General features: G+C 40.2%; 1 protein-coding gene across 2 annotated transcripts in view; it reads left to right on the top strand.

Annotated features, from left to right (window-relative positions):
- Positions 1–6: 6 nt before the first annotated feature.
- FANCD2 (FA complementation group D2) overlaps positions 7–23,645 on the top strand; it is a 58,651-nt gene continuing 35,012 nt past the window's right edge. Inside the window, exons 1-16 of one of the 2 annotated variants that reach the window (XM_082639678.1) lie at positions 7–93; positions 1,948–2,040; positions 3,587–3,727; positions 4,323–4,390; positions 4,556–4,659; positions 5,070–5,130; positions 7,072–7,124; positions 9,822–9,900; positions 11,169–11,293; positions 13,161–13,248; positions 13,962–14,066; positions 15,441–15,541; positions 15,913–16,021; positions 16,248–16,283; positions 20,537–20,680; positions 22,560–22,694. In XM_082639678.1, the coding sequence (XP_082495804.1) occupies positions 1,977–2,040; positions 3,587–3,727; positions 4,323–4,390; positions 4,556–4,659; positions 5,070–5,130; positions 7,072–7,124; positions 9,822–9,900; positions 11,169–11,293; positions 13,161–13,248; positions 13,962–14,066; positions 15,441–15,541; positions 15,913–16,021; positions 16,248–16,283; positions 20,537–20,680; positions 22,560–22,694 (1,413 nt within the window). In that variant the 5' untranslated portion in view covers positions 7–93; positions 1,948–1,976. Of the gene's footprint in view, positions 94–1,947; positions 2,041–3,586; positions 3,728–4,322; positions 4,391–4,555; positions 4,660–5,069; positions 5,131–7,071; positions 7,125–9,821; positions 9,901–11,168; positions 11,294–13,160; positions 13,249–13,961; positions 14,067–15,440; positions 15,542–15,912; positions 16,022–16,247; positions 16,284–20,536; positions 20,681–22,559; positions 22,695–23,645 lie in introns of those variants that run through there. The other variant, XM_082639679.1, reaches the window with a different exon arrangement.

The following is a 23,645-nucleotide window of genomic DNA, read 5'->3' as shown; positions in this document are numbered from 1 at the left end:
GCGCGCACGGCGAGGCGCGCTTAGGTGGCGTCCGTGAGGCGTTGTGCAGCGCGGGAAAGTCGAAAAGGAGGGGCAGCAACGGCTTCTCGGCGGGTGAGTGGGGCAGCGGTCGTCTCCTCTAGAGGCCCCGCGTCTCTGCGGCCCGGTCTCTAGGCCCCGGCAGAGCCCGGCCTTTCCTTCTGGGCCTCTGCGCCCCGAACCTCAGCTTCCTCAACTGTCTTGTCGTGGGATGATCCTCTCAGGTACCTCCTTGCGTCGTTAAAATGACGAAGTGAGGAGGGAATTGACCCCTGCTCCCTACCCGGAGGACGTGGTCCGGGCAGCCCGTCCGGTCTCCCCGGCTTTCAGGCTTCTCTGGAAGCGGGACCGGTTAGCACGTGTTACGGGCGTGTGCCCTGAAATCAGGAGACCCTGACTTGCCTTAGTTTTTCCATCGACAGAATGGCCAGTAATGGTTATAAGTAGTAAACGAGGCAAGGATAAAGAAAACGCTTAGCATGACGCTTGGTACATAGTAAATGGTAAATATTATTGCAAGGCACTATTATAATCAAGAGTAAGTGTAGTTGGTAGTTAAGAGGATCCTGGAGCCGGATTGCTAAATTGGAATCCCAGCTCTGCCACTGAATGTGAGAATAATGGTACTACCTCAGAAAGTTTTGTGAGGAATAAATGAAGTATCAAATGTAAAGCACTTAAAATAGTTTTTATTAGCTGTTACTATTTACTTGCCTGCCAGCCATTATTCTCATTTAGCGAATATTCTCGGAAATTTTTTTATGCCAGGTACCGAGCTGGGCACTAGGCATACCTGAAATAAAGGACACTGGGTTCCTGCTCTCAAGGAGCCCCACAGTCTAGTGCATTGTAAGGGCTCCTACATATACTCTGGAGCAGGGAAGCTGGAGGAGTAATCTCCCTTGGGGATTGGAGGAAGATGATATTTGACTGAGTCTTTAAGGAGCAAGAGTAATTTCCAGGCGGATAAGAGCATTTCAGGTGAAAACAACATCTTATGCAAAAGCACTGAAACCAGGAAGGTTCTAGTTTACAAACTAGAACTCCCTGTGGTTCAGGCCCTCCCCTACCTCTGCAGGCTCATTTCTCACTCGACATTCTCCCTGTTTCAGTGTTGAGTTTTCCTCTGCCTGGACCACTCTTCTCATACCTCTTCTACTGGCTAACTCTTATTTCAACCCTCAGGTCTCTGCTTAAAAATCACTTTCTCAAAGAGATTATCCCTGGGAAATCGTCCCTGCTTTTCTTCATCACCGCCAACTAGACTAGATTTCCTCATAGCACCTTGCACTTTTTTTTTTTTTTCTTTTTTTCTTTTTTCGGTACGCGGGCCTCTCACTGTTGTGGCCTCTCCCGTTGCGGAGCACAGGCTCCGGACGCGCAGGCTCAGCGGCCGTGGCCCACGGGGCCAGCCGCTCCGCGGCATGCGGGGCATGAACCCACGTCCCCTGCATCGGCAGGCGGACTCCCAACCACTGCGCCACCAGGGAAGCCCTGCACTTTTCTTTTATAACTACATCAGGACTACGTGGTACTATATAGTAGACTCCCTGAGGACAGGGATTGTATTTGATTCACAGTTGTAACCCCAGCACCTAGCACAGTCCCTAGCATATAGTATTGGGTCAATGAGTTAAAGGAGCAGTAGATTGTGGCTAGATGATGAAGAATCTTAAATGTCAGACAACTGTGGGTTTTATCTTTCAGCAAGAGGGAAACGGTCTGGCTAAAGAGGCAACTAGGTAAACAAGTCTTGAAAACAAGGGAGTTTTGACCAGATAGAGGAGTTGAAATTTTCCCAGCACCTGGATATAGATAGGATTTTACAAAGTCTTTGGTTTTGGATAGTTTTCTTTGAGCTAATAGCTTTAACTTCTCAGAATTTAGCTTCTAACAGGTAATTTCTGTTCTCTGATTTGCTCTGCAAAATAATTTAACTGAAAAAGGCTTTGGTCAAAATGGTTTCCAAAAGAAGACTCCCCACATCTGAGGATAAAGAGAGCCTGACAGAAGATGCCTCTAGTAAGTGTCTAGTCATTTGTTGCTTTATTTCCTGTAGCAAATGTGTGAGGCACTAAAAGGGTTATAAAGTTCCTACTTTCAAGTGCTGGAGTCACCAAGGCTTAATGGATGGGGCACACAGAATCTAGTATCAGGAGATTTGGAATGAAATTTCTGCCTCTGATTAATTGCATGTATGACTTTGGGTATGCCCACTATAGTCTGTGAGTTTCAGTGTCCACATACGTAGGAGGAATCTACATACATAAGAGCTTAACTATTGTGCATCCTTTAGGTGCTGGAGCACAAAGATATGACATAGTCTATACCCTTTATTTTTTATTTTTATTGTTTTTAAAGGATCTCTGGATTGGGTTGTATTTTAAACAAGCTCCCCCACTTCCCACCACTTTTTAAAAAATATTTATTATTTATTTTTTTATTTTTGGCTGCATTGGGTCTTAGTTTTGGTACGCAGGATCTTCATTGCAGCATGTGGGATCCTCCTCTGCTGTGTGAGGGCTTCTCTCTAGTTGTGGCATGTGGGCTTAGTAGTTGCAGTGCGTGGACTTAGTTGCCCTTTGGCATGTGGGATCTTAGTTCTCTGACCAGGGATTGAACCTGCGTCCCCTGCATGGGGAGGCAGATTCTTAACCACTGGACCGCCACGGAAGTCCCTTACCTTTAAAAATCTTATGGTCCCCTTTCCTGCCTTAAAAATGATCTAGATAAATGCTATGATGGTGATGTATAAAGGAAAAGCATCATCTCAAAGCAAGCACACCAGAGGCAAAGGAAGAGTACAGAATCTGTCCATATGAGAATGCAGTTGACAGAAGCCCTAAGAGTTCCAATGAGTCTTTCATTCATCACACTCATCCACTCTATTAAGGCAATTCTAACGTTGCTTCATTAAGGGAGAAGAGTAGATAATCTTAACTTCAGGTACCTTTTTGTTTTTGTTTGCTTATTTTTTATTAGTTCTTATGGATTGAAAGCCTTGGGATGAAATCAGTCTGGGCTTTGTACTCAAAGATATGATATAGGAGAACCTGCTGCATTCTTTCTACCTCTGTATCCTGATCGTTGGTTCTCAAACTGTGGTGTGCATCAGGATTATTACCTGGAGAGCGTATTAATAATTCAGATTCCCATGCTCCATCCCTGAAATTTTGATTCTCTGGGACATGACCTAAGAATATGCTTTTAGTAAGCTTCCCAGTGATTCCAACACAATGGTTTGTAGACCACATGAGACACCCTGACTGCTTTAGAATTTGGCTGGAAAACATTTCTCTGGTCATTCCTGTTGGAGGTGGCACATTTTGAATTCTTCAAATGAAAACTCAGTAGGTGAAAATAATTCACTTTGTTGATTGTTCTATTTGTTTGTTTGCAAGCCATTATTGCTGACCCTTGTTAGAGAGAAAATTGCACAGCAGCATCAGTTCCAGTATAGTTCTTCAGGAACCCATCAACTTTCCTCTTAGGGTTATTGTTCTAGGGTTTACATTTTAACCTTTGCTTTAGTATTTGTCACATTCTTGAAAATTTTGTCTACTTTCAGAAGCCAGGAAACAGCCACTTTCCAAAAAGACAAAGAAATCTCATGGTCATAATGAAGTTGAAGAAAATGACAGTGTCTTTGTAAAGCTCCTTAAGACATCAGGAATTACTCTTAAAACAGGAGAGAGTCAGAATCAACTAGGTAATATTTTAAACAAAATCTTTTGTCTGGGTATAGTGAAAGGGCTCAGAACTGAATCATGGATTTTCTAGAGAGGCAATGAAGATTAGAAATGGGAACACCATCTGTCTTGAGATAAGGATGAAACTGAAATGGCTTTTTAGAGAATGTTGTTATTCTCTTTGGTACTGATTAATGAATGTTAAGTAAAGGATGTCTAATCCTTTTTTTTTTTTAAAGAAAGAATGTTATGTACTAGTATTACTTTATGTTTTCTTGTGAAAAAATAAATTAATACCTAGAGAGCAATTAGATCTGTGTCAGAATAATTTCAGAAGAAAATTTATAAAGCCACGTAAGGCCCTACTTTGGGGGCATAGATTATTCCATCCAGCTAAGGTTTTGGCTTTTTTTTTTTTTTTTTAAAGAATACTTAGTAGCTATCCTTTATAAAAGCTAATTCACTTTTGCAATGGGTTTATAAGAGTTGGCTCTGAAATTAGGTTAGAAATATCTTTATTGGTTTCATCAGACAGGAACCTAGGTCTTAGGAAAGTAAAACTCTGGTAGGAAGTGTTAAAGACACTGGGGACCAACTAGTCTTCTTTCCTCATAGCTGTGGATCAAATCATTTTCCAAAAGAAGCTCTTTCAGACTCTGAGGAAACATCCTTCTTATCCCAAAGTATGTATTTTCTCGTTAGTATTTTTGTTTTTGCCCAGTACTCTGGAATTGGGAGTTTAAAGACACTAACATAAAGTTGAATAGGCTTGAATGATTTTAGCTAATCGACAGCAAATGTTAAACTAAAAATCTTACTCTTTTTTTTTTTTTTTTAATGTCACTAAGATAGTAGAAGAATTCATTACTGGCCTGGAGTCTTACATTGAGGACCAAGACAGTTTCAGGAACTGCCTTTTGTCTTGTGAACATCTGCAGGATGAGGAAGCCAGGTGTGGAGACAAAGCACTGGACTGTTGCTGAAATTTAGTCTGTTACACTTAACTGGATTGGGAGGTGGAGTTGGGGCAGAATGTGATTTTTTTGGAATTTTACTTTTGATTTATAGCTCTCTTTTCCTCAAAGTTTTAACCTAACCTTTAAATTATTAAGTTTATGATAACAAGACTAAGAGCCAGAATGTTTTCTAGAATGTGTCTCACCTGTGTTGATACAGTTTCAACTCTACTTGTCTGTGACTTAAAAGCTATCTTCTCATGTTCTGTATTTCTTATCTAACAGGATAGTTTCTCCCTAAAAATTACATAGTTAACCAATTTTACAGGGAGAAGATAATAAAAACATTAAAACAAGAAAAACAAAATAGAAAACCAATCTCCCCCACCCCCTTTTTTTTTTACAGCATGGGCACATCTTACTGTAAGAGCCTCATTAAATTGCTTCTGGGGATTGACATATTACAGGTGAGACTGTGCCACTTTTTCTGTGAACATTTAATGGATGTGGTTTGTGGTGTATGCCCAAGTGTAAGTGGCTGGAGCACAGGGCAGAGCAGGGTTAATGGGAGAGTTTGGGTTTGCAACAGGTTACCACAGCCCTGTTGCTGACATGAATCTTATAGGGCAGTATCTGTGTCTTTGGACTGAGCTGATAAACCCAATACATCTTGAAACCTCATTTATCTGGCGGCCTCTGATTCCTGTTTTGTAAAGCTTCATCCTGTGTGCTCTGAGTACCTTGTATATCTCTGCCATATTCACATCTGCATCATCTCCCATTTAGCTTCGTATTTGCTTATTAACTAGATCTTTCCCTTTTCCTCCTCCTTTCTCTCTTAATTAATTTATTTATTTATTAATTTATTTTTTGCGGTATGTGGGCCTCTCACTGTTGTGGCCTCTCCCGCTGCGGAGCACAGGCTCCGGACGCGCAGGCTCAACGGCCATGGCTCACGGGCCCAGCCACTCCGCGGCATGTGGGATATTCCGGAACCGGGGCACGAACCCATGTCCCCTGCATCGGCAGGCAGACTCTGAACCACTGCACCACCAGGGAAGCCCTCTCTTAATTTATTGATTAGACAATCAGTGAGATGTTTTAAACATCTCAAATTATAGAAATATATATACAATGAAAAGTCTCCCTCCCACCCTGTCTTTCATTTTTCCTCTTTTCTTCTCTTGCACTGTTAATCTTAATTCCTTTTCATTGGAAATCTTGAATAAATTTAGTTAGCTTAAATCTAAGAGCTCTCAAAAAAAAAAAATCTAAGAGCTCTCTTGTTCCTCAAAAGAGAAATCTTTTCTTGCAAACTATTTGATAATCTGTTAAAGCCTGCATTTCATGGGTTAACAATTGTCATCATAATAATGTTTTTGATTATCAGATTATTTTAATGTTGCCTTGATAGTCATTTTGTAATTTTTTCAGAGGACAGATTATTGATAAATCTTTGTATTCCAACAGGTTATATTCAAAATACAGGCAGCATTCATGTGGACATACTTTTTTGTTTTTAAATCTTTATTGGAGTATAATTGCTTTACAATGTTGTGTTAGTTTCTGCTGTGTAACAAAGTGAATCAGCTATATGTGTATATATATATCCCCATACCCCCTCCCTCTTGAGCCTCCCTCCCACTCTTCCCTATCCCACCCCTCTACGTGGTCACAAAGCATGTAGCTGATCTCCCTGTGCTATGCGGCTGCTTCCCACTAACTATTTTATATTTGGTTGTATATATAAGTGCATGCCACTCTCTCACTTCGTCCCAGCTTACCCTTCCCCCTCCCCATGTCCTCACATACATTCTCTACGTCTGTGTCTTTATTCCTGTCCTGCCACTAGGTACATTAGAACCATATATATATATTTTTAGATTCCATATATATGTGTTAGCATACAGTATTTGTTTTTCTGACTGACTTCACTATGAATGACAGACTCTAGGTCCATCCACCTCACTACAAATAACTCAATTTCGTTTCTTTTTATGCCTGATTAATATTCCATTGTATATATGTGCCACATCTTCTTTATCCATTCATCTGTCAGTGGACATTTAGGTTGCTTCCATGTCCTGGCTATTGTAAATAGAGCTGCAGTGAACACTGTGGTACATGACTCTTTTTGAATTATGGTTTTCTCAGGGTATATGCCCAGTAGTGGGATTGCTGGGTCATATGGTAGTTCTGTTTTTAGTTTTTTAAGGAACCTCCATACTGTTCTCTATATTGGCTGTATCAATTTACATTCCTGCCAGGTGGACATTCTTATAATGAGGATTTCAATTATAGCAGGGTTTTTCCTCCAAGAACTCTCGTTGGAGAGAATTACAGCTAATTATGCATTTCTGTTGTACATTTTGAGACAATCTCCTAACTCCCTATGTCTTCTTTTTTAGCCTGCCATTATCAAAATCTTATTTGAAAAGTTGCCAGAGTTTCTTTTCAAAAAGTAAGTGGAGTTACTTTGGAATGCTCAAAGTACCCTGGTGTACTTATGTTTCTCTCTGAAAACGTTGCTCTGAAGCATCATTGGTATGTCTGAAGATCATATTTATTATGACTCCAGATTCTTAAATGACTACTGAAGTTTTACTGGGTTGACTTTCTTTGAAATTTCATCTATTTATATGTCCATGTATTCCTAGGATACACAGTAAACTGGTAATAGTGGTTGTCTCCCAGGAGTGGAGCCAATTGGCTGGAGTTATATATTCTCTGAATACTGTTCTTTACCTTTTCAATTTTATACTGCATATGAGCTACCATTTTAAAAAATTTACTTTAAGGGAATTTCCTGGCGGTCCAATGGTTAGAATTCCGGGCTTTCACTCTCTTGGGGTCTGGGTTTGATCCTTGGTCGGGGGAACTAAGATCCTGCAAGCCATGTGGTATGGCCCCCCCAAAAATTCTTTCTTACTTTAAAAAATAACTAAGGGACTTCCCTGGTGGTACAGTGGTTAAGAATCTGCCTGCCAATGCAGGGGACATGGGTTTGAGCCCTGGTCCGAGAAGATCCCACATGCCACAGAGCAACTAAGCCCGTGCACCACAACTACTAAGCCTGCACTCTAGAGCCCGCCAGCCACAACTACTGAGCCCATGTGCCACAACTAGTGAAGCCTGCGCACCTAGAGCCCATGCTCCGCAACAAGAGAAGCCACTGCAATGATAAGCCCGCACACCACAATGAAGAGTAGCCCCCACTCGCCATAACTAGAGAAAGCCTGCATGCAGCAACGAAGACCCAATGCAGCCAAAATTAAAAATGAATAAATAAATTTACTTAAAAATAGTAATAATAAAAAAATAACTAAGAGAAAAAAAGAACAGCCTAACAGAAAAGTAGATAAAGGTCATGAATAGACAATTCACGGAGAAGAAATATAAGAGCATTAAACACTTTTTTTTAATGCTCAAGTTCATTAATAATCAAATACAACAATTTCAAACAATAAATAGATTTTTTCCCTCTCAAAGGATCTCCCTTGTTGAGTGCGATGAACAGGCATGCTCATATATCACTGGTAAACATATAAAGCAGTGTAATTACTCTGAAGGGCAGTAGGTTGTGTGTATCAAAACCTAATTGCATACCCTTTAATGTTCAGCCATGCCTCCAGATTTATCCTAAGGCAATACCTATGAATGAAAACAGTAATGAATAATATTACTGTTTAAAGTAACAAAAATTGTAAACTGAGATATTCAACTATAGGAGATTGGTTAAGTAAATTAGTTATATCCACGTAATGGAATATAATGTGGACATTAAAAATTTTAAAGAGGATTATTTAATACCATGCATTAATTGAAAAAACAGGCTACAAATCAGTATTTACAGTTCCACTCAGTATTTTGTTAAAAAAAGGTACATACATACACATTTACATAGACACATATACACATGTATATCAATGGTGGACCTCTCTGGGAGAGAGGATTTAGGTAATTTTTATTTCCTCCTTTTTAATATGTGCTGCTTCTGGGTCTTGTATGTAACAATAGTAAACTTGAAGATTTATCTTTAGAAATAATATGATTTGCCTGAATGGCTTGCACTATGCTTTGTGTCCTGGCTAAGTCTTTTTTAGCAGTTAAATTTGTCTATAGTAAACAAAGACTGAGAATGCTGTCAAGAAGAGGAGCTGGAGGTGGTCCAAAAGTTAGATATAGGAGGCTGGTAAGAAGGCAGAGACTGTCATTTTAGGGGAAATAATACTGGGAAGTTATTTATAATAATTTATTATGAATATTAATAATAATTAATGATTATTAATAAATATTGTTATATTAATGATAATACTAATACTGAGCCAACTTCTCTTCATCCATAAATGGTTTTCAGTACTTCGACAGTCTAAATCTGACCTTCTGTTTCCATAGTGGTAAAAATTACTTGCATTTTTTAGTACTTTATCACATTGATGTAATTAGTTTTTTACCTCTTATTTTATTTTATTTATTTTATTTATTTTTAAAATTTATTTTGGCTGCTTTGGGCCTTGTGCGCAGGCTTTCTCTAGTTGCCGCAAGCAGGGGCTGTTCTTTGTTGCGGTGCGTGGGCTTCTCATTGCGGTGGCTTCTCTTGCTGCGGAGCACGGGCTCTAGGTGCGCGCTCTCAGTAGTTGTGGCTCGCGGGCTCTAGAGCGCAGGCTCAGTAGTTGTGGCACACGGGCTTAGTTGCTTTGCGGCATGTGGGACCTTCCCGAGCCAGAGCTCGAACCCGTGTCCCCTGCATTGGCAGGCGGATTCTTAACCACTGCGCCACCAGGGAAGTCCCAGTTGTTTACCTTTAAAAACAAGTTATCTTATTCAATTTGTTAAAGTTTGTTACCTTTATTTTTTTTAATTGTTCATATATTTTAAGAGATACTCTCCAGACTTTTCTTCCCCTCTCTAAACCCTCCCCAGATATAGCCACTAACAGTTTAGTGTGTCTTCCTCCAGACATCTTTCTCAACATACATAAGCATATGTCTCATGCTTTTTTTTGTATTACCTGTGTGTTTAGCACAGTGTGCAACGCATGGTAAGTGTTTAGAAAATGTTAACTGAACGGCTGAAATGTTATATGCAGTATTAATGCTTGCTGCTGTGTAAGTCAGAAAGGGTACGTTCCTGACTTCTCATCCATCCTAACATTCAGCGTGAACAGTGATGGACTCAACATGCCTCGACTCATCATCAATCAACTGAAGTGGCTTGACAGAGTTGTGGATAGTAAGGTAAGTTGGGGACTTTTTGTCTCTTGGGTTTATAGTGTGTTTTCCACACTTAAACTTTTGGCATTTGCATGGTATTTTTTCCTTTCTAAACAAAAAATTCATATTTTTCTATCCATTATCTTTTTTAGCTTTAATAATTTGAAAACCATGGTTATTTCACCCATTAAATTTCTCTAAAATAAGAAGTGTATCTAATTATGATGACTGGATGTCATTTATTAAATAAATATTTGGAAGGAGCTCATTAACTTCTCAAAGTACAGAGATTATTATTATGTTTTATTTCTCAAAAGCAATGAGATCCGGGGCTTCCCTGGTGGCGCAGTGGTTGAGAGTCCGTCTGCCGATGCGGGAGACATGGGTTCGTGCCCTGGTCCGGGAGGATCTCACATTCCGCGGTGCAGCTGGGTCCGTGAGCCATGGCCGCTGAGCCTGCGCGTCTGGAGCCTGTGCTCTGTGACGGGAGAGGCCACAGCAGTGAGAGGCCCCCGTACCGCAAGGAAAAAAAAAAAAAAAAAAAAAGCGATGAGATCCGAAACCATCCTACTTCATTGCAAATGTGTTATTTTAATTACATATTGAGGAAACTTTCTTTGGGATTATGTTACTTGTTATTAAGCACCTTGGTAAAGTTGAATCTGTTTTGAGCCTGTTGCTTAAGGCCCATTTCTTTTCAGAGTTCTTAAATAATTCTACTAATTTTTGTCAGACATTCAAAGGCTAAATCTTTATTTGGAAGAACATGAGTTTTGGAATCTCATCTGGGCTGGAATTTTGGGTCTGCCACTTATTAATTGTGTATCCTTGAGCAGCACATAACCCTACATTTTAAAAATGGGAATACAGTTGTGAAGATTAAGTGAAATAAAGACAGTAGAAATGGGGGGGAAAAAAAAGCAAAAGAACCCCCAATTGTTGGACTTCCCTGGCAGTCCAGTGGTTAAGACTCTGCACTCTCCCTGCTAGGGGCCCGGGTTCAGTCCCTGGTCGGGGAACTAATATCTCACAAGCTGCTCAGTGCAGCCAAAAAATTAAAAAAAAAAAAAAAAGTATTAAATAATATGACATCCAGCCTATTTTTTTTTTCTATGTACCATCTCATTTGTGAAAATCTCTGGGTCACTTACCTCTGATTTTAGGCTTTGAGCTTAAGTGCGTGTGTAGTTGTCGTATTGTACACAAAATAATTCCAGCTCTACATTTCATGAGTAGGAGGTCTTTCTCCATTCTGGGTAGTGTTACAATTCTAATAGTCTCCTCCACTGCAGGATCTCACCACCAAGATCATGCAGCTGATCAGTATTGCTCCAGTGTACCTGCAGCATGACTTTGTCACCAGCCTACCTGAGATCCTAGGGGATTCCCAGCATGCTGATGTGGGGAAAGAACTCAGGTGGGTAAGCACCTCATTGGCATCTTGAGCAAGACTTCACTTTGGGAGCCTTATCACTGCAGTATAAAGAGTAGTAATAATGTGTTTCCTGTTAAAAATAAAGATGCTGTGATGATCCATGTAAAATAATAATAATAATAATGTGTTTCTTTTTTTTTTATAAAAGAGGATGATACCCATCTTTCTAGGGTATGGAATTTGACTTGCTTTTCTAATAATGAGTGGTTTTTTTTTTTGGCTGCATTGTATCTTTGTTGCTGCACATGGGCTTTCTCTAGTTGCGGCGAGTGGGGGCTACTCTTCGTTGTGGTGCACGGGCTTCTCATTGTGGTGGCTTCTCTTGTTGCTGAGTACAGGCTCTAGGCGCGCAGGCTTCAGTAGTTGCAGCACATAGGCTCAGTAGTTGTGGCACGTGGGCCCTAGAGTGCACAGGTTTCAGTAGTTGTGGTGCGTGGGCTCAGTAGTTGCAGCATGTGGGCTTAGTGGCTCCACGACGTGGGATCTTCCTGGACCAGTGATCGAACCCGTGTCCTCTGCATTGGCAGGTGGATTCTTAACAACTGCGCCACCAGGGAAGTCCCTAGTTTTTTTAATTAATTAATTTATTTATTTTGGGCTGTGTTGCGTCTTCGTTGCAGTGCGTGGGCTTCTCATCATGGTGGCTTCTCTTCCTGTAGAGTACAGACTCTAGGTGTTCGGGCTTTAGTAGTTGTGGCACACGGGCTCAGTAGTTGTGGCTTGCGGGCTCTAGAGCGCAGGCTGAGTAGTTGTGGCGCATGGGCTTAGTTGCTCCGTGGCATGTGGGATCTTCCCAGACCAGGGCTTGAACCCGTGTCCCCTGCAATGGCAGGCAGATTCTTAACCACTGTGCCACCAGGAAGCCCCAATGAGTGTATATTTGAGTAGATCCGTGTACTTTCTTTCTTTTCTAATAATGAGTATATATTTGAGTAGACCTGTGTATCTGTCATGAATATGAAGTCTGGCTTAGGATTAGGTGTATAAATTTGGTCTGCAGAGACATAAACATTATTCCTTCGTTTTGTTAACATTTTCTCTCTCCAAGGGTGTCCTCCATCTTGACTACACATCCAAATAGTTTGTGGAGCTTATTAAACATCAACTTCTTTGGTCCCTAAATGATTCATTCTAATGCACATTGCTGTGTCAGATCTATTGCAGACATCCATTGCTTACTAACATTTACGTGAAAAATACTAATTGATAGGGCAATAATGAAGAAGAGGAGAACAATATCACTACATAATTTTATTTCTGTTTTAATGCAACCATGTATTTATCCTAGAAGTAGTTAAAAACTTCCAATTTGTTATACCTCCTTTTCTATAGTTGTCTGTAAAGCTGTCTCCAAAAATGTCCAGTGATTTCTTGCTTTTGTGCTTTTGGGCAGGATGCTCCTTCTGTGTATAGCACTGTATACCCCACTTTGCCTGCTTGTCCTTTTGTATAACCTTCTCTTAGGATCCGTCACTGTCCTTCTCTACTGTGTGCTACTGTAGAACCCTACACTTACGTCTATCATGTTTATCACACTTCATTGTAATTGTTGTAGGTTTTCTTTTTCCTTTTCTCAGGAAGGCTATATACCAAACTCAGTAGTGGTTTCCTCTGAGTAGTGGGGATGATGAGGTAGGGCTTCTTGTTTCTGCTTTGTTTATTGTTTGAATTTTTCAAAATGAGCATTAGTTTTTTATTAAATCAAGAGAATGTTAATGAAACATACTATAAATAGAATTTCATTGGAACTAAGTATATCCTCTCTTCCTATACCTTGAGTGATTTTCCCGTCATTATTTGCCCAGCTCTGTTAAAATTTGCACAACTTCTCTCTTTCTACTATTCACAGTGACCTTCTAACAGAGAATACTCTGCTCACTCTCCCAATCCTGGATGTCCTCTCTAGCCTCCGACTTGAGCCGAAGCTCCTGACTAAGGTAGGGAGGACTCTGCTCTCCAGAAAGAGCTCCAGCTTGCTCGCTTCCCAGAACCAGTGTCAATCAGTCATTGCCTTGGACCAATCGTATATAATGAAAATTTCTTTCTTTTTTTTTTTTTTTTTTGCGGTATGCGGGCCTCTCACTGTTGTGGCCTCTCCCGTTGCGGAGCACAGGCTCCGGGCGCGCAGGCTCAGGCGATGCGTGTCCCCTGCATCGGAAGGCGGACTCTCAACCACCGTGCCACCAGGGAAGCCCGAAAATTTCATTTTGAAACAATGCTGAATGACGTTTGCTCTCTTTTTTCTTTTCAGTGAATTTCATGTGCCATACTATGATAGATTAACTGCTCATTTTTAATCAGTATGTTTTAGTGGAAATCTTCTATATTGCCTGTATAGTTACAAACTGCTCCCATAGGAATAACAACTTTTTATGCCTTCCTCTAGCCAGTGGAAAATTCAAAAGCCTCCAAAATTAAGAGAAGAAGACTTTCATGTTTATCACCTGTCTGTTTTTGAAGAAGCTGTAGCATTAACAATTGAAAGCTTGTAATTTGGAAAAAAAAAATAAAATGAGACGTTTTTCTTCCAAAATTACAAGTGAGAAAACTGAGTGAGAGAAATAATTTTTCTAATTTTACCTAACGAGTCAGTACTAGATTGAGGCATTAACATGAAAATATGTAAGGTTTTTGTGCTTTTTATGTTTAGGTCCGCCAGTTAGTGATGGGTAAGCTGTCATCTGTCATGTTGGACGATTTACCTATGATCATCAAGTTCATTCTTCATTCCATAACAGCCACGGATGCACTTGAGGTACCCTACTGTTTCCCAACAAACACTGTAGGCAGCTAGATCCTAGAGAGTACAGGGGATAGCAGTGGTACCCTTGTGAAACTCAGAAGTCATAAAAAGACTAACCTTGAGGAAGATACATCAAGATAAATTATTTAAATTAATCGGTTCAAATTGCTCATCTCTGTCCCGAAACTAATTGATAATGCTGATTAATCCAGCAGGGGAGAGAATGGAGCTACCAGCCAGACTTGTTCTATATAAGCTACTACAGGTTATATTTGCGATTTCAGTGTAATGCCTGAAGGAATTCTGAAATTTTAAAGAGCATGACAGGGACTTCCGTGGTGGTCCAGTGGTTATGAATCCACCTTCCAAAGCAGGGGACGCGGGTTCAATCCCTGTTGGAGAACTAAGATCCCACGTGCCACGGGGCAGCTAAGTCCATGTGCCACAACTACTGATCCCACGCACCACAACTAGAAAGCCCATGTGCCACAACTACAGAGCCCGAGTGCCACAACTACAGAGCCTATGCACTCTGGAGCCCGAGCACCACAGCTAGAGAGAAGCCCGCACACCACAACGAAAGATCCCACGTGCTGCAACAAAAGATCCCACATACCACAACTAAGACCTGATGCAGCCAAAAATAATAAATAATTTTTTTTTTTTTTTTTTTTTGCTGTACGCGGGCCTCTAACTGTTGTGGCTTCTCCCATTGCGGAGCACAGGCTCTGGATGCGCAGGCTCAGCGGCCATGGCTCACGGGCCCAGCTGCTCCACACGTGGGATCTTCCCGGACCGGGGCACGAACCTGTGTCCCCTGCATCGGCAGGTGGACTCTCAACCACTGCGCCACCAGGGATGCCCATAAATATTTTTAAAAATAATTTAAAAAGTAAAGAGCACGGCATACTATACTCACATTAGCTATTTTCATCAGCTGCCTTTTTCAAAATGCCTTGTTTAACAATACATTTAATTAAGTAAGTAAAACACTATTTTATTTATTTTTGTCTGTGTCAGGTCTTAGTTGCAGCACATAGGATCTTTCGTTGTGGCACGTGGGCTCTTGGGGCACGTGGGCTTCTCTGTGGTTGTGATGCACAGGCTCCAGGGTGTGTGGGCTCAGTAGTTGTGGCGCACAGGCTTAGCTGCCCTGTGACATATGGGATCTTACTTCCCCGACCAGGGATCAAACCTGTGTCCCCTGCAATGGAAGGCGGATTCTCAACCACTGGATCACCAGGGAAGTCCCAACAATACATTTAATTTAATAATTCTTCTTCCTCAGTCTTTCAGGAGAATGTTATGGTTTTTCTATTGAAAGAATAGATTGTGCTTATGTGCTATGAATGAGCAGAACACATAGCTAATATTCATTTGCTGTAGGTAATTTCTGAGCTTCGGGAGAATTTGGATCTGCAGCATTGTATTTTGCCATCGTTGTTGCAGGCTTCTCAAAGCAAGTTGAAAAATAAAGGACAAACAAGGTATAAACTCATGGACAGTTATCACCCTTTTTCTCACATAGGCAAGGAAAGTTTTCTGACGTTTATCCTGAATCCAGGACAGAAGATCTTAATACTTAACAACTACAAACAGTGGTAGTAGTATTACAATCGTGTACTACTGTACAGTTTTTCAAATCATATTTCTATGTATAAGTATCTGTGTGTGTGTGTGTACTCCCTTTGCTCTGCAGATCAATTCCAGATAGACCGCAGTACAATTTTACTAGCCATTGTACACATGAAGTTGTGACTTGTTTTAAGGCACGTGGCTAGTAAGCAGGAACCCAGATCTTACAGGTTCCTCTGTGGTAAGTGGAAGACTGATTTTTTTTTCCCTCTGCTACTTGTAGTTCTTCAAGAACTCAAGAAAACAGCAGTCAAGACTGTGTTATTCTTCTCTTTGACGTAATAAAGTCAGCTGTTAGATATGAGAAAATCATTTCAGAAGCTTGGATTAAGGTGAGTGAGATCTTTAAACATTGAGGAAGAAATGGGTGGCAATTAGTGACAGATATGTAAGTAAAGGTAGGTTGAAATAAAAGTCTTAAAAGTCAGTCAAGTAGAAATAATAGGTGATGGTTGCCAGATGGGCAGATTGGTTCTCAGATAAGAGAACAGAGCATGCTGAATAAGGCGAAAAATGTTCTTATGTGTTGTAATATTTTTGTAACCCTTGTTTTTCCAGGCAATTGAAAACACCACCTCAGTGTCGGAACACAAGGTAATGTTCATGTACTATGAATTTTAAGTATTGCAGATGTAAAATTAGTGATATTGGCTGGCTTTCCTTCCTGCTGTTTTCTCTGGCTCCTTCCAGTCATCCCTTCTGTGACTTTTGTAGCTGCTCTAATAAACATTAGCTGCCTGAGGAAGATAATCTGAAGGGGTGACTTGCCAGATGGTCTTTATTCTGGCAATAAAATGAAATAAAATATCCATAAGGGGAAATAGTAACATTCCAAACAGGCATAGTGAGTTGCAGTCAAAGAAACTGAGTCCCCCTCCCATGAGGAGGTGAGGACTAGAGTCGCCTGGGTCATGAGTTAGGTATCCAGGCCCCTCTGTCTGTCTGATTGCCCTTCCTCCCACCACATGGAATTGTCAAGATAGTGGCATTTCATGTTTCACTTTCCTTTACCTGACAGAACTGAATCAAATAGTCCATCTACTCTCAGGGCAGTGGTACTGAATCTGTCTTAAATCTGGAGATACTTTCTTCAGTCAAGAAGACAGATGATTGAATTTCTTGTGTACTGATTGGTTCCCTTTAAGGATTTTCTTTAGTTGGAATCTCTTGTTTTGTAGAGTTTTGTTAGTTGGATTATCCAGTTGTTGGATGACTATTTTAAAAGCTGCTGTGATACTGAATAAAGCAATGAAAAACTCAATAATTTTTTGTGGTTGCCAGGTTGAGGGTGGGTAGGGAATCAAAATATCCAAGACAACGGTTTTATTATTGCATAACCCTTGACCTCCTGCATAGCTATTTTTAGATTTCTGATCATTGTATAAATATAATTTTGTATTCTCATTTTTTTCCTCTTCACATTGTGTCATAAACATTTTGCATGCTTCTGCATTGTATTTATTGTCTTTTTTTTTTTTTTCGGCCACACCATGCCACATGCAGGATCTTCCCCAACCAGGGATTGAGCCCATGCCCCTGGATTGGCAGCATGGAGTCTTAACCACTGGACTGCCAGGGCAGTCCTTTTATTTTATTTTTTTTTTAATTTTTTTTTTTTTTTTTTGCGGTACGCGGGCCTCTCACTGTTGTGGCCTCTCCCGTTGCGGAGCACAGGCTCAGCGGCCATGGCTCACAGGCCCAGCCGCTCCGCAGCATGTGGGATCTTCCCGGACCGGGGCACAAACCCGTGTCCCCTGCATCAGCAGGCGGACTCTCAACCACTGCGCCACCAGGGAAGCCCAGGGCAGTCCTTTTATTGTCATTTTTAATAACTGTATTCTGTCCTGCTATAATCTGTCAGAATTTTGGTGTCTGCGTTGGGCCTTCAGTGAAGGGATGTCTCAAGTAATTTATTGTTTTTGCTTTTATTAATTAGAACATCTAACATTTATTAAAATCTTTTCTCATTAATTGAGATATAATTGACATTTTATATTAGTTTCAGGTGTACAGTGTTATGATCTGTTACTTGTATATATTGCAAAATGATCACCACAATAAGTCATTAATGTCCATCACCATACGTAGCTACCGTTTTTTTTTTACTTGTGATGAGAACTTTTAAGGTCTCCTCTCTTAGTAACTTTCAAATGTGCAATACAGTATTATTAACTATATTCACCATGTTGTACATTACACCCCCATGACCTATTTATTTTATAACTGAAATTTGTACCTTTTGGCCCCCTTTACCAACTCTCTGCCAACTCCCTACCCCTACCTCTGGCAACCACCATTCTGTTCTCTGTATTTGTGAGTTAATTTTTGTTTTATTTTTTAGATTCCACATATAATTGAAATCATACACTATTTGTCTTTCTCTGTCTGACTTATTTCACTTAACATAATGCCTTCAGGGTTCATCCATGTTGTTGCCAATAGCAAGATTTGTTCTTTTTATGGTTGAATAATATTCTAGAGAGAGTGTGTGTGTTTATATCACATTTTCTTTATCCATTCCATCAATGGACACTTGGGTTGTTTCCATGTCTTGTCTATTGTAAATAATGCTCTAATGAACATGGGGTGCAGATATCTTTGCAAATTAGTGTTTTTTGTTTTCTTCAGATACGTAGCCAGAAGTGGAATTGCTGGGTCTATAGTAGTTCTATTTTTATTTTTTTGAGGAACCACTGTACCGTTTTCCATAGTGGTTGCATCAATTTACATTTCCACCAACAGTGCACAAGGATTCCCTCTTCTCTGCATCCTTGCCAACATGTGTTATTTTTTGTCCTTTTGATGATAGCCGTTCTAACAGGTGCAAAGTGGTATTTCATTGTGGTTTTGATTTGCGTTTCCCTGATGATTAGTGATGTTGAACATCATTACATGGAGGTTGGCTATCTGTATGTCTTCTTTGGAAAAATTTCTATTCAGATTCCCTGTACATCTTTTAATTGGATTGTTTGTTTTTTTGCTTTTCAGTTGTGTGAGTTCCAAGTAATTTGTGTTTTTCCTTTTTGTCCCGCTTGACTTTTTAACTTCTCTGTCTCTCTCTTTTCTTTTTTTTTTTTTTTTTTTTTTTTTGGTGGTACGCGGGCCTCTCACTGTTGTGGCCTCTCCCGTTGTGGAGCACAGGCTCCAGACACGCAGGCTCAGCGGCCATGGCTCACGGGCCTAGCCACTCTGCGGCACGTGGGATCTTCCCGGACCAGGGCACGAACCCGTGTCCCCTGCATCGGCAGGTGGACTCTCAACCACTGCGCCACCAGGGAAGCCCATCTCTCTTTTTTAAAAAAATATTCTTCTGTTACTTGGCAGCTGTAACTCTTTATTTATTTATTTGGCTATGTCGGGTCTTAGTTGCGGCATGCGGGATCTTTTGTTGCGTCGTGCGGTCTTCTCTCTAGTTTTGGCACACAGGCTCAGTAGTTGCAGCCCTTGGGCTCTCTAGTTGTGGTGTGCAGGCTCAGTAGTTGTGGCACATGGGCTCTAGAGCGCATTAGGCTCAGTACTTGGCAGCATACGGGCTTAGTTGCCCTGTGGCATATGGGATCTTAGTTCCCCGACCACAGATCGAACCTGCATCTCCTGCATTGGACGGCAGATTCTTAACCACTGGACAACCAGGGAAGTCCCTCTTTTTTTTTTTTTAAACATAGGTAATACAAGCTAATTGGGGAGAAAAAAAACCCACAAGTAATCTAAATATGTGTAAAATAAAGTTTACCTCTGCTCTCTGTGCCACTCTTCATGGATAATCATTCTTCTAGATTTTTTCCTATTCATATACAAGTTGTATGTGTGTGCAAGTGCAGGAACACTCACTCTTATACATATTTGTACTTGTATATTGTTTTTACAAAAATAGAATTACTATGATTATTGCAGGTTGCTTTCTTTTGCTTCACAATATGTTGTGAATGTCTGTCAAAATATATAGCCTATCTCATTTTTAAAAATATTTTTTATGCAAAAAAATATTTTTGGGGGGCACACCACACGGCATGTGAGATCTGTTTCCTTACCAGTGGTCGAACCTGCGCCCCCTGCATTGAAAGCATGGAGTCTTAACTGCTGGACCACCATGGAAGTCTCTAGCCTATCTCTCTCTCTCTCTCTCTCTCTCTAATAAATTTATTTATTTATTTATTTATTTATTTATTTATTTATTTTTGCCTGCGATGGGTCTTTGTTGTGGTGCGTGGGCTTCTCATTGCAGTGGCTTCTCTTGTTGCGGAGCATAGGTTCTAGGCACGTGGGCTTCAGTAGTTGTGGTGCATGGGCTTAGTTGCTCTGCAGCATGTGGAATCTTCCCAGACCAGGGCTCAAACCTGTGTCCCCTGCATTGGCAGGCTGATTCTTAACCACTGCACCAGCAGGGAAGTCCCCTATCTCATTTTTAATGGCCATATAATGTGCTGAAAATGACCATCATAATTTATATAACCTTTTTCATATTGACAGACATTTACAGACTCTCCAACTTTTCACAAAGTAATTTTCCTAATAATAATGAAAATGTATAGTGAAGTTGGCAAGTGACTTAATCTTTTTTTCCATAATAAATGTGAAGCTATTCAAAGTTATTTCTGTGATAATACTACTTTTGCTTGTATTCCAATATTTTTTTAAAAGTTACCAGTGGTTAATAATTGTGACACTTTATTTCTCTGAAAAATATTTCTGGGTTTTATGAAAACATAGGTACTCCCATGAGAGTATGTTGAGTAAATGAGTATTCTTTGTTTTAATGGGAAAAAGTTGAAAGCTGCTGTTTTGTTGTAGTAAATGTACTGATTTATTAAACTGTTTTCGTATTGTTGCATATTTATTGACAACAGATTCTTGACCTGGCAATGCTTTTCATCATCTATAGCACCAACACTCAGACAAAGAAGTACATTGAGAGGGTGCTAAGAAATAAGATTCGATCAGGCTGCTTTCAAGAACAGCTGCTACAGAGTACATTCCATATTCATTACTTGGTAAGTGTCAGAGAATCAGACAGCATTAGTCTTAAAATTTTAGAGAGGTCGTTTTAACCTTTCCTACCCAGTGTGGGAATGATGGCATCACCAGCTTTGCTGGGTGTAGATGTTTGGCAGGGAGCTCAGTATATTTCAAAACATAGTAGGATTATTACTTACCTTGATTGAGACATTATGATGTTAATCAAATCAAACTAAGATCGGTTTTCATCTTTTTAGCAAAAATCACAAAATTGGTTTATGTTGAACTTACTAGACTCAAACCCCACATTCTTTTTTTATAGGAAATATTGCAATTCAGGTCTTCTAATGACATACTTATATAACTTTATTTTTAACCTAGAATAGAAAACTTTACAGCTCCCTTATAAAATGTCATCTTAGTTTCAGCCCATTGTTCAAGCCCATTGAGACTTTTGAATCTTAATTTTATGTTAATCATTTTAATTGTCTAGCTCTCTATGATCTGCAACTTTGATAAACTTGCCTTCTGTATCCTGTTTTAAGTAGTTTCTAAAAACCCCTGAGTATAACAGGATCAGAGGAATGCTAATAGAGACATAATTTTGTATCTATTGAACCATCACTATTTAGCCATTCAACACTATGACCCTGAGATGATCATTCCTATTGAAATATAAACCATTTGAATTGGAATTCTATAATCTAGGAATGGTGTTTTCCAGGTGAATATTCAGGATATTAATAGTGTATATACCTTCTTAGAAAACTGGGTGAACCAGAGGTTTAGGACCTGACTTAGGAACTAATGAGAATATGTAGCTGCGTCTTAAGACTTTATATTTATGGGCTTCCCTGGTGGCTTAGTGGTTAAGGATCCACTTGGCGATGCAGGGGACACGGGTTCGAGCCCTGGTCCGGGAAGATCCCACATGCCACAGAGCAACCAAGCCCGTGCGCCACAACTACGGAGCCTGTACTCTAGAACCAGCAAGCCACAGCTACTGAAGCCCTCACACCTAGAGCCCGAGCTCCACAACAAGAGAAGCCACCGCAATGAGAAGCCTGCACACCACAACAAAGAGTAGCCTCCACTCGCTGCAACTAGAGAAAGCCTGTGCGCAGCAACAAAGACCCAATGCAGCCATAAATACGTACATACATACATACATAAATAGACTTTATATTTAGGAATGGATTTAAAGTTTGTATTATTTTATCTTACAGTTCTTTCTGTGCTTATTTCTGCTATGATACATGTTTTGGCCTATAATTTTGCATAGGGCAGAAACCATATATAATTTTTATTGCATTTTCCTGAATAAAGCATTATATATCCATTTCAGTGCTTAATTTAAGATTTTTTTTTAATTGTGATGATATCAGTAAAGAAACTGGACTTAATAACTGATTATTTATTCTGGTTCCATTAATGTCCACCTACTACCTTCTTGGTAGGACATGATCAGTTCTCCTCTTGATGTTCTTTCAAAGAAATCAGATTAGTTAGCATTGAACCTTATAGACTGATTTCAAATCATAACCAAGGCAGAGGAGACCTGCTATATCCCCAGTGTGGCAGTATGATTAAATGAGGAAATTGGGATTTAGGAGATCTGGATTCTAGTTCCGAACTGGGCAGATAGGAACAGATTACCAGCTATTAGGCTTGTGGTTTAACTTCCTTGAGCTTACAGGTCAATTCTTACCCGTATGTTGAATCTCACTGATCCTGAGAGAAACTCAGAATGGTGAAGGATTATTCTGAGTAAAACAAAAATTAAGGTTCCTTAAGTTAAAATGAGAATTGGGGAGAACTCTGACATCTTAGTAGGGTTAGCAATAGCAACTCTAGATGCTGTGATAACTAAGTTTCTCCCACAGCTTCATTTCTCTCTACTCTTCCCTCCTCAAGGTTCTTAAGGATGTTTGTCCATCCATTTTGTCCCTGGCGCAGAGTTTGTTGCACTCCCTAGACCAGAGCATAATTTTGTTTGGCAGTCTCCTATACAAATATGCATTTAACTTTTTTGACACTTACTGCCAGCAGGTATGTTGAAATGTTTATTTTGGGAAGGAGGGAACAGGGAAAAGGAAAGAAATGCAATTCCAGGTGACTTGCATGTGATCTGATGTTTTTATTTCTTCTTGTTTGGAAGGCATTGAAGGAGAAAGAACTCTGAACTGGGAGTTGGGAAAACTTAATTCTAGTCCTAGTCTCAAAATGAGATTGGACTTGAGGATCTAACTCTGTGTTTTGAGCTTTCAAATTCTCTGAGTCTAAAATAAGGTCCAGCTCCAGTCTGCTTCAAACAAACATTGGCTTAAAGGGCTGGGATTATCGTGCAATTTTCACAGTACAGTAATGGCAGTTTTAAACTTAGCTCTAAATAATCAACTGCCAATTGATCCTGGAGTTGTTCTCTAGAAAAAAGTGTGGTGGAAAAGAAATGAAGGAGAAATGCCTGAGGGCCTAACCCTGTTCCCATGAACACGGGACACCATATTTAGTAGCACATATCCAGTCAGGGAGGGCTGTACTTATGGAAAGTGATTATAAAAACAAAGAACAAAGTGTCTTATTTTGTATTGTTTATGTATGCTATACCTTTATTAACAACATTAAAGCACATTTAAATGGAACTTTTAAAAATGAAGACAAAATTTTTAAAATTTAAAACAGAGCTATAGGGGCTTCCCTGGTGGCGCAGTGGTTGAGAGTCCACCTGCCGATGCAGGGGACATGGGTTCGTGACCCAGTCCGGGAAGATCCCACATGCCGCGGAGCAGCTGGGCCCGTGAGCCATGACCATTGAGCCTGCGCATCCGGAGCCTATGCTCCGCAACGGGAGAGGCCACAACAGTGAGAGGCCCACATACTGCAAAACAACAACAACAACAAAAAAACAGAGCTATAGACTCAGCTGGCATGAGATAGGTACTGCACTTGAGAAAACCATGTGACTCAGTGTGGAGCAGCAGTATAAAGGAAAGGAGAATG

This window comes from Mesoplodon mirus (genome assembly GCF_964341445.2).
Source record: "Mesoplodon mirus genome assembly, chromosome: 12".
Taxonomy (NCBI): Eukaryota; Metazoa; Chordata; class Mammalia; order Artiodactyla; family Ziphiidae; genus Mesoplodon; species Mesoplodon mirus.
Note: the sequence above shows the minus strand (reverse complement) of the source record. Positions and strands in the feature narration are given on the sequence as shown.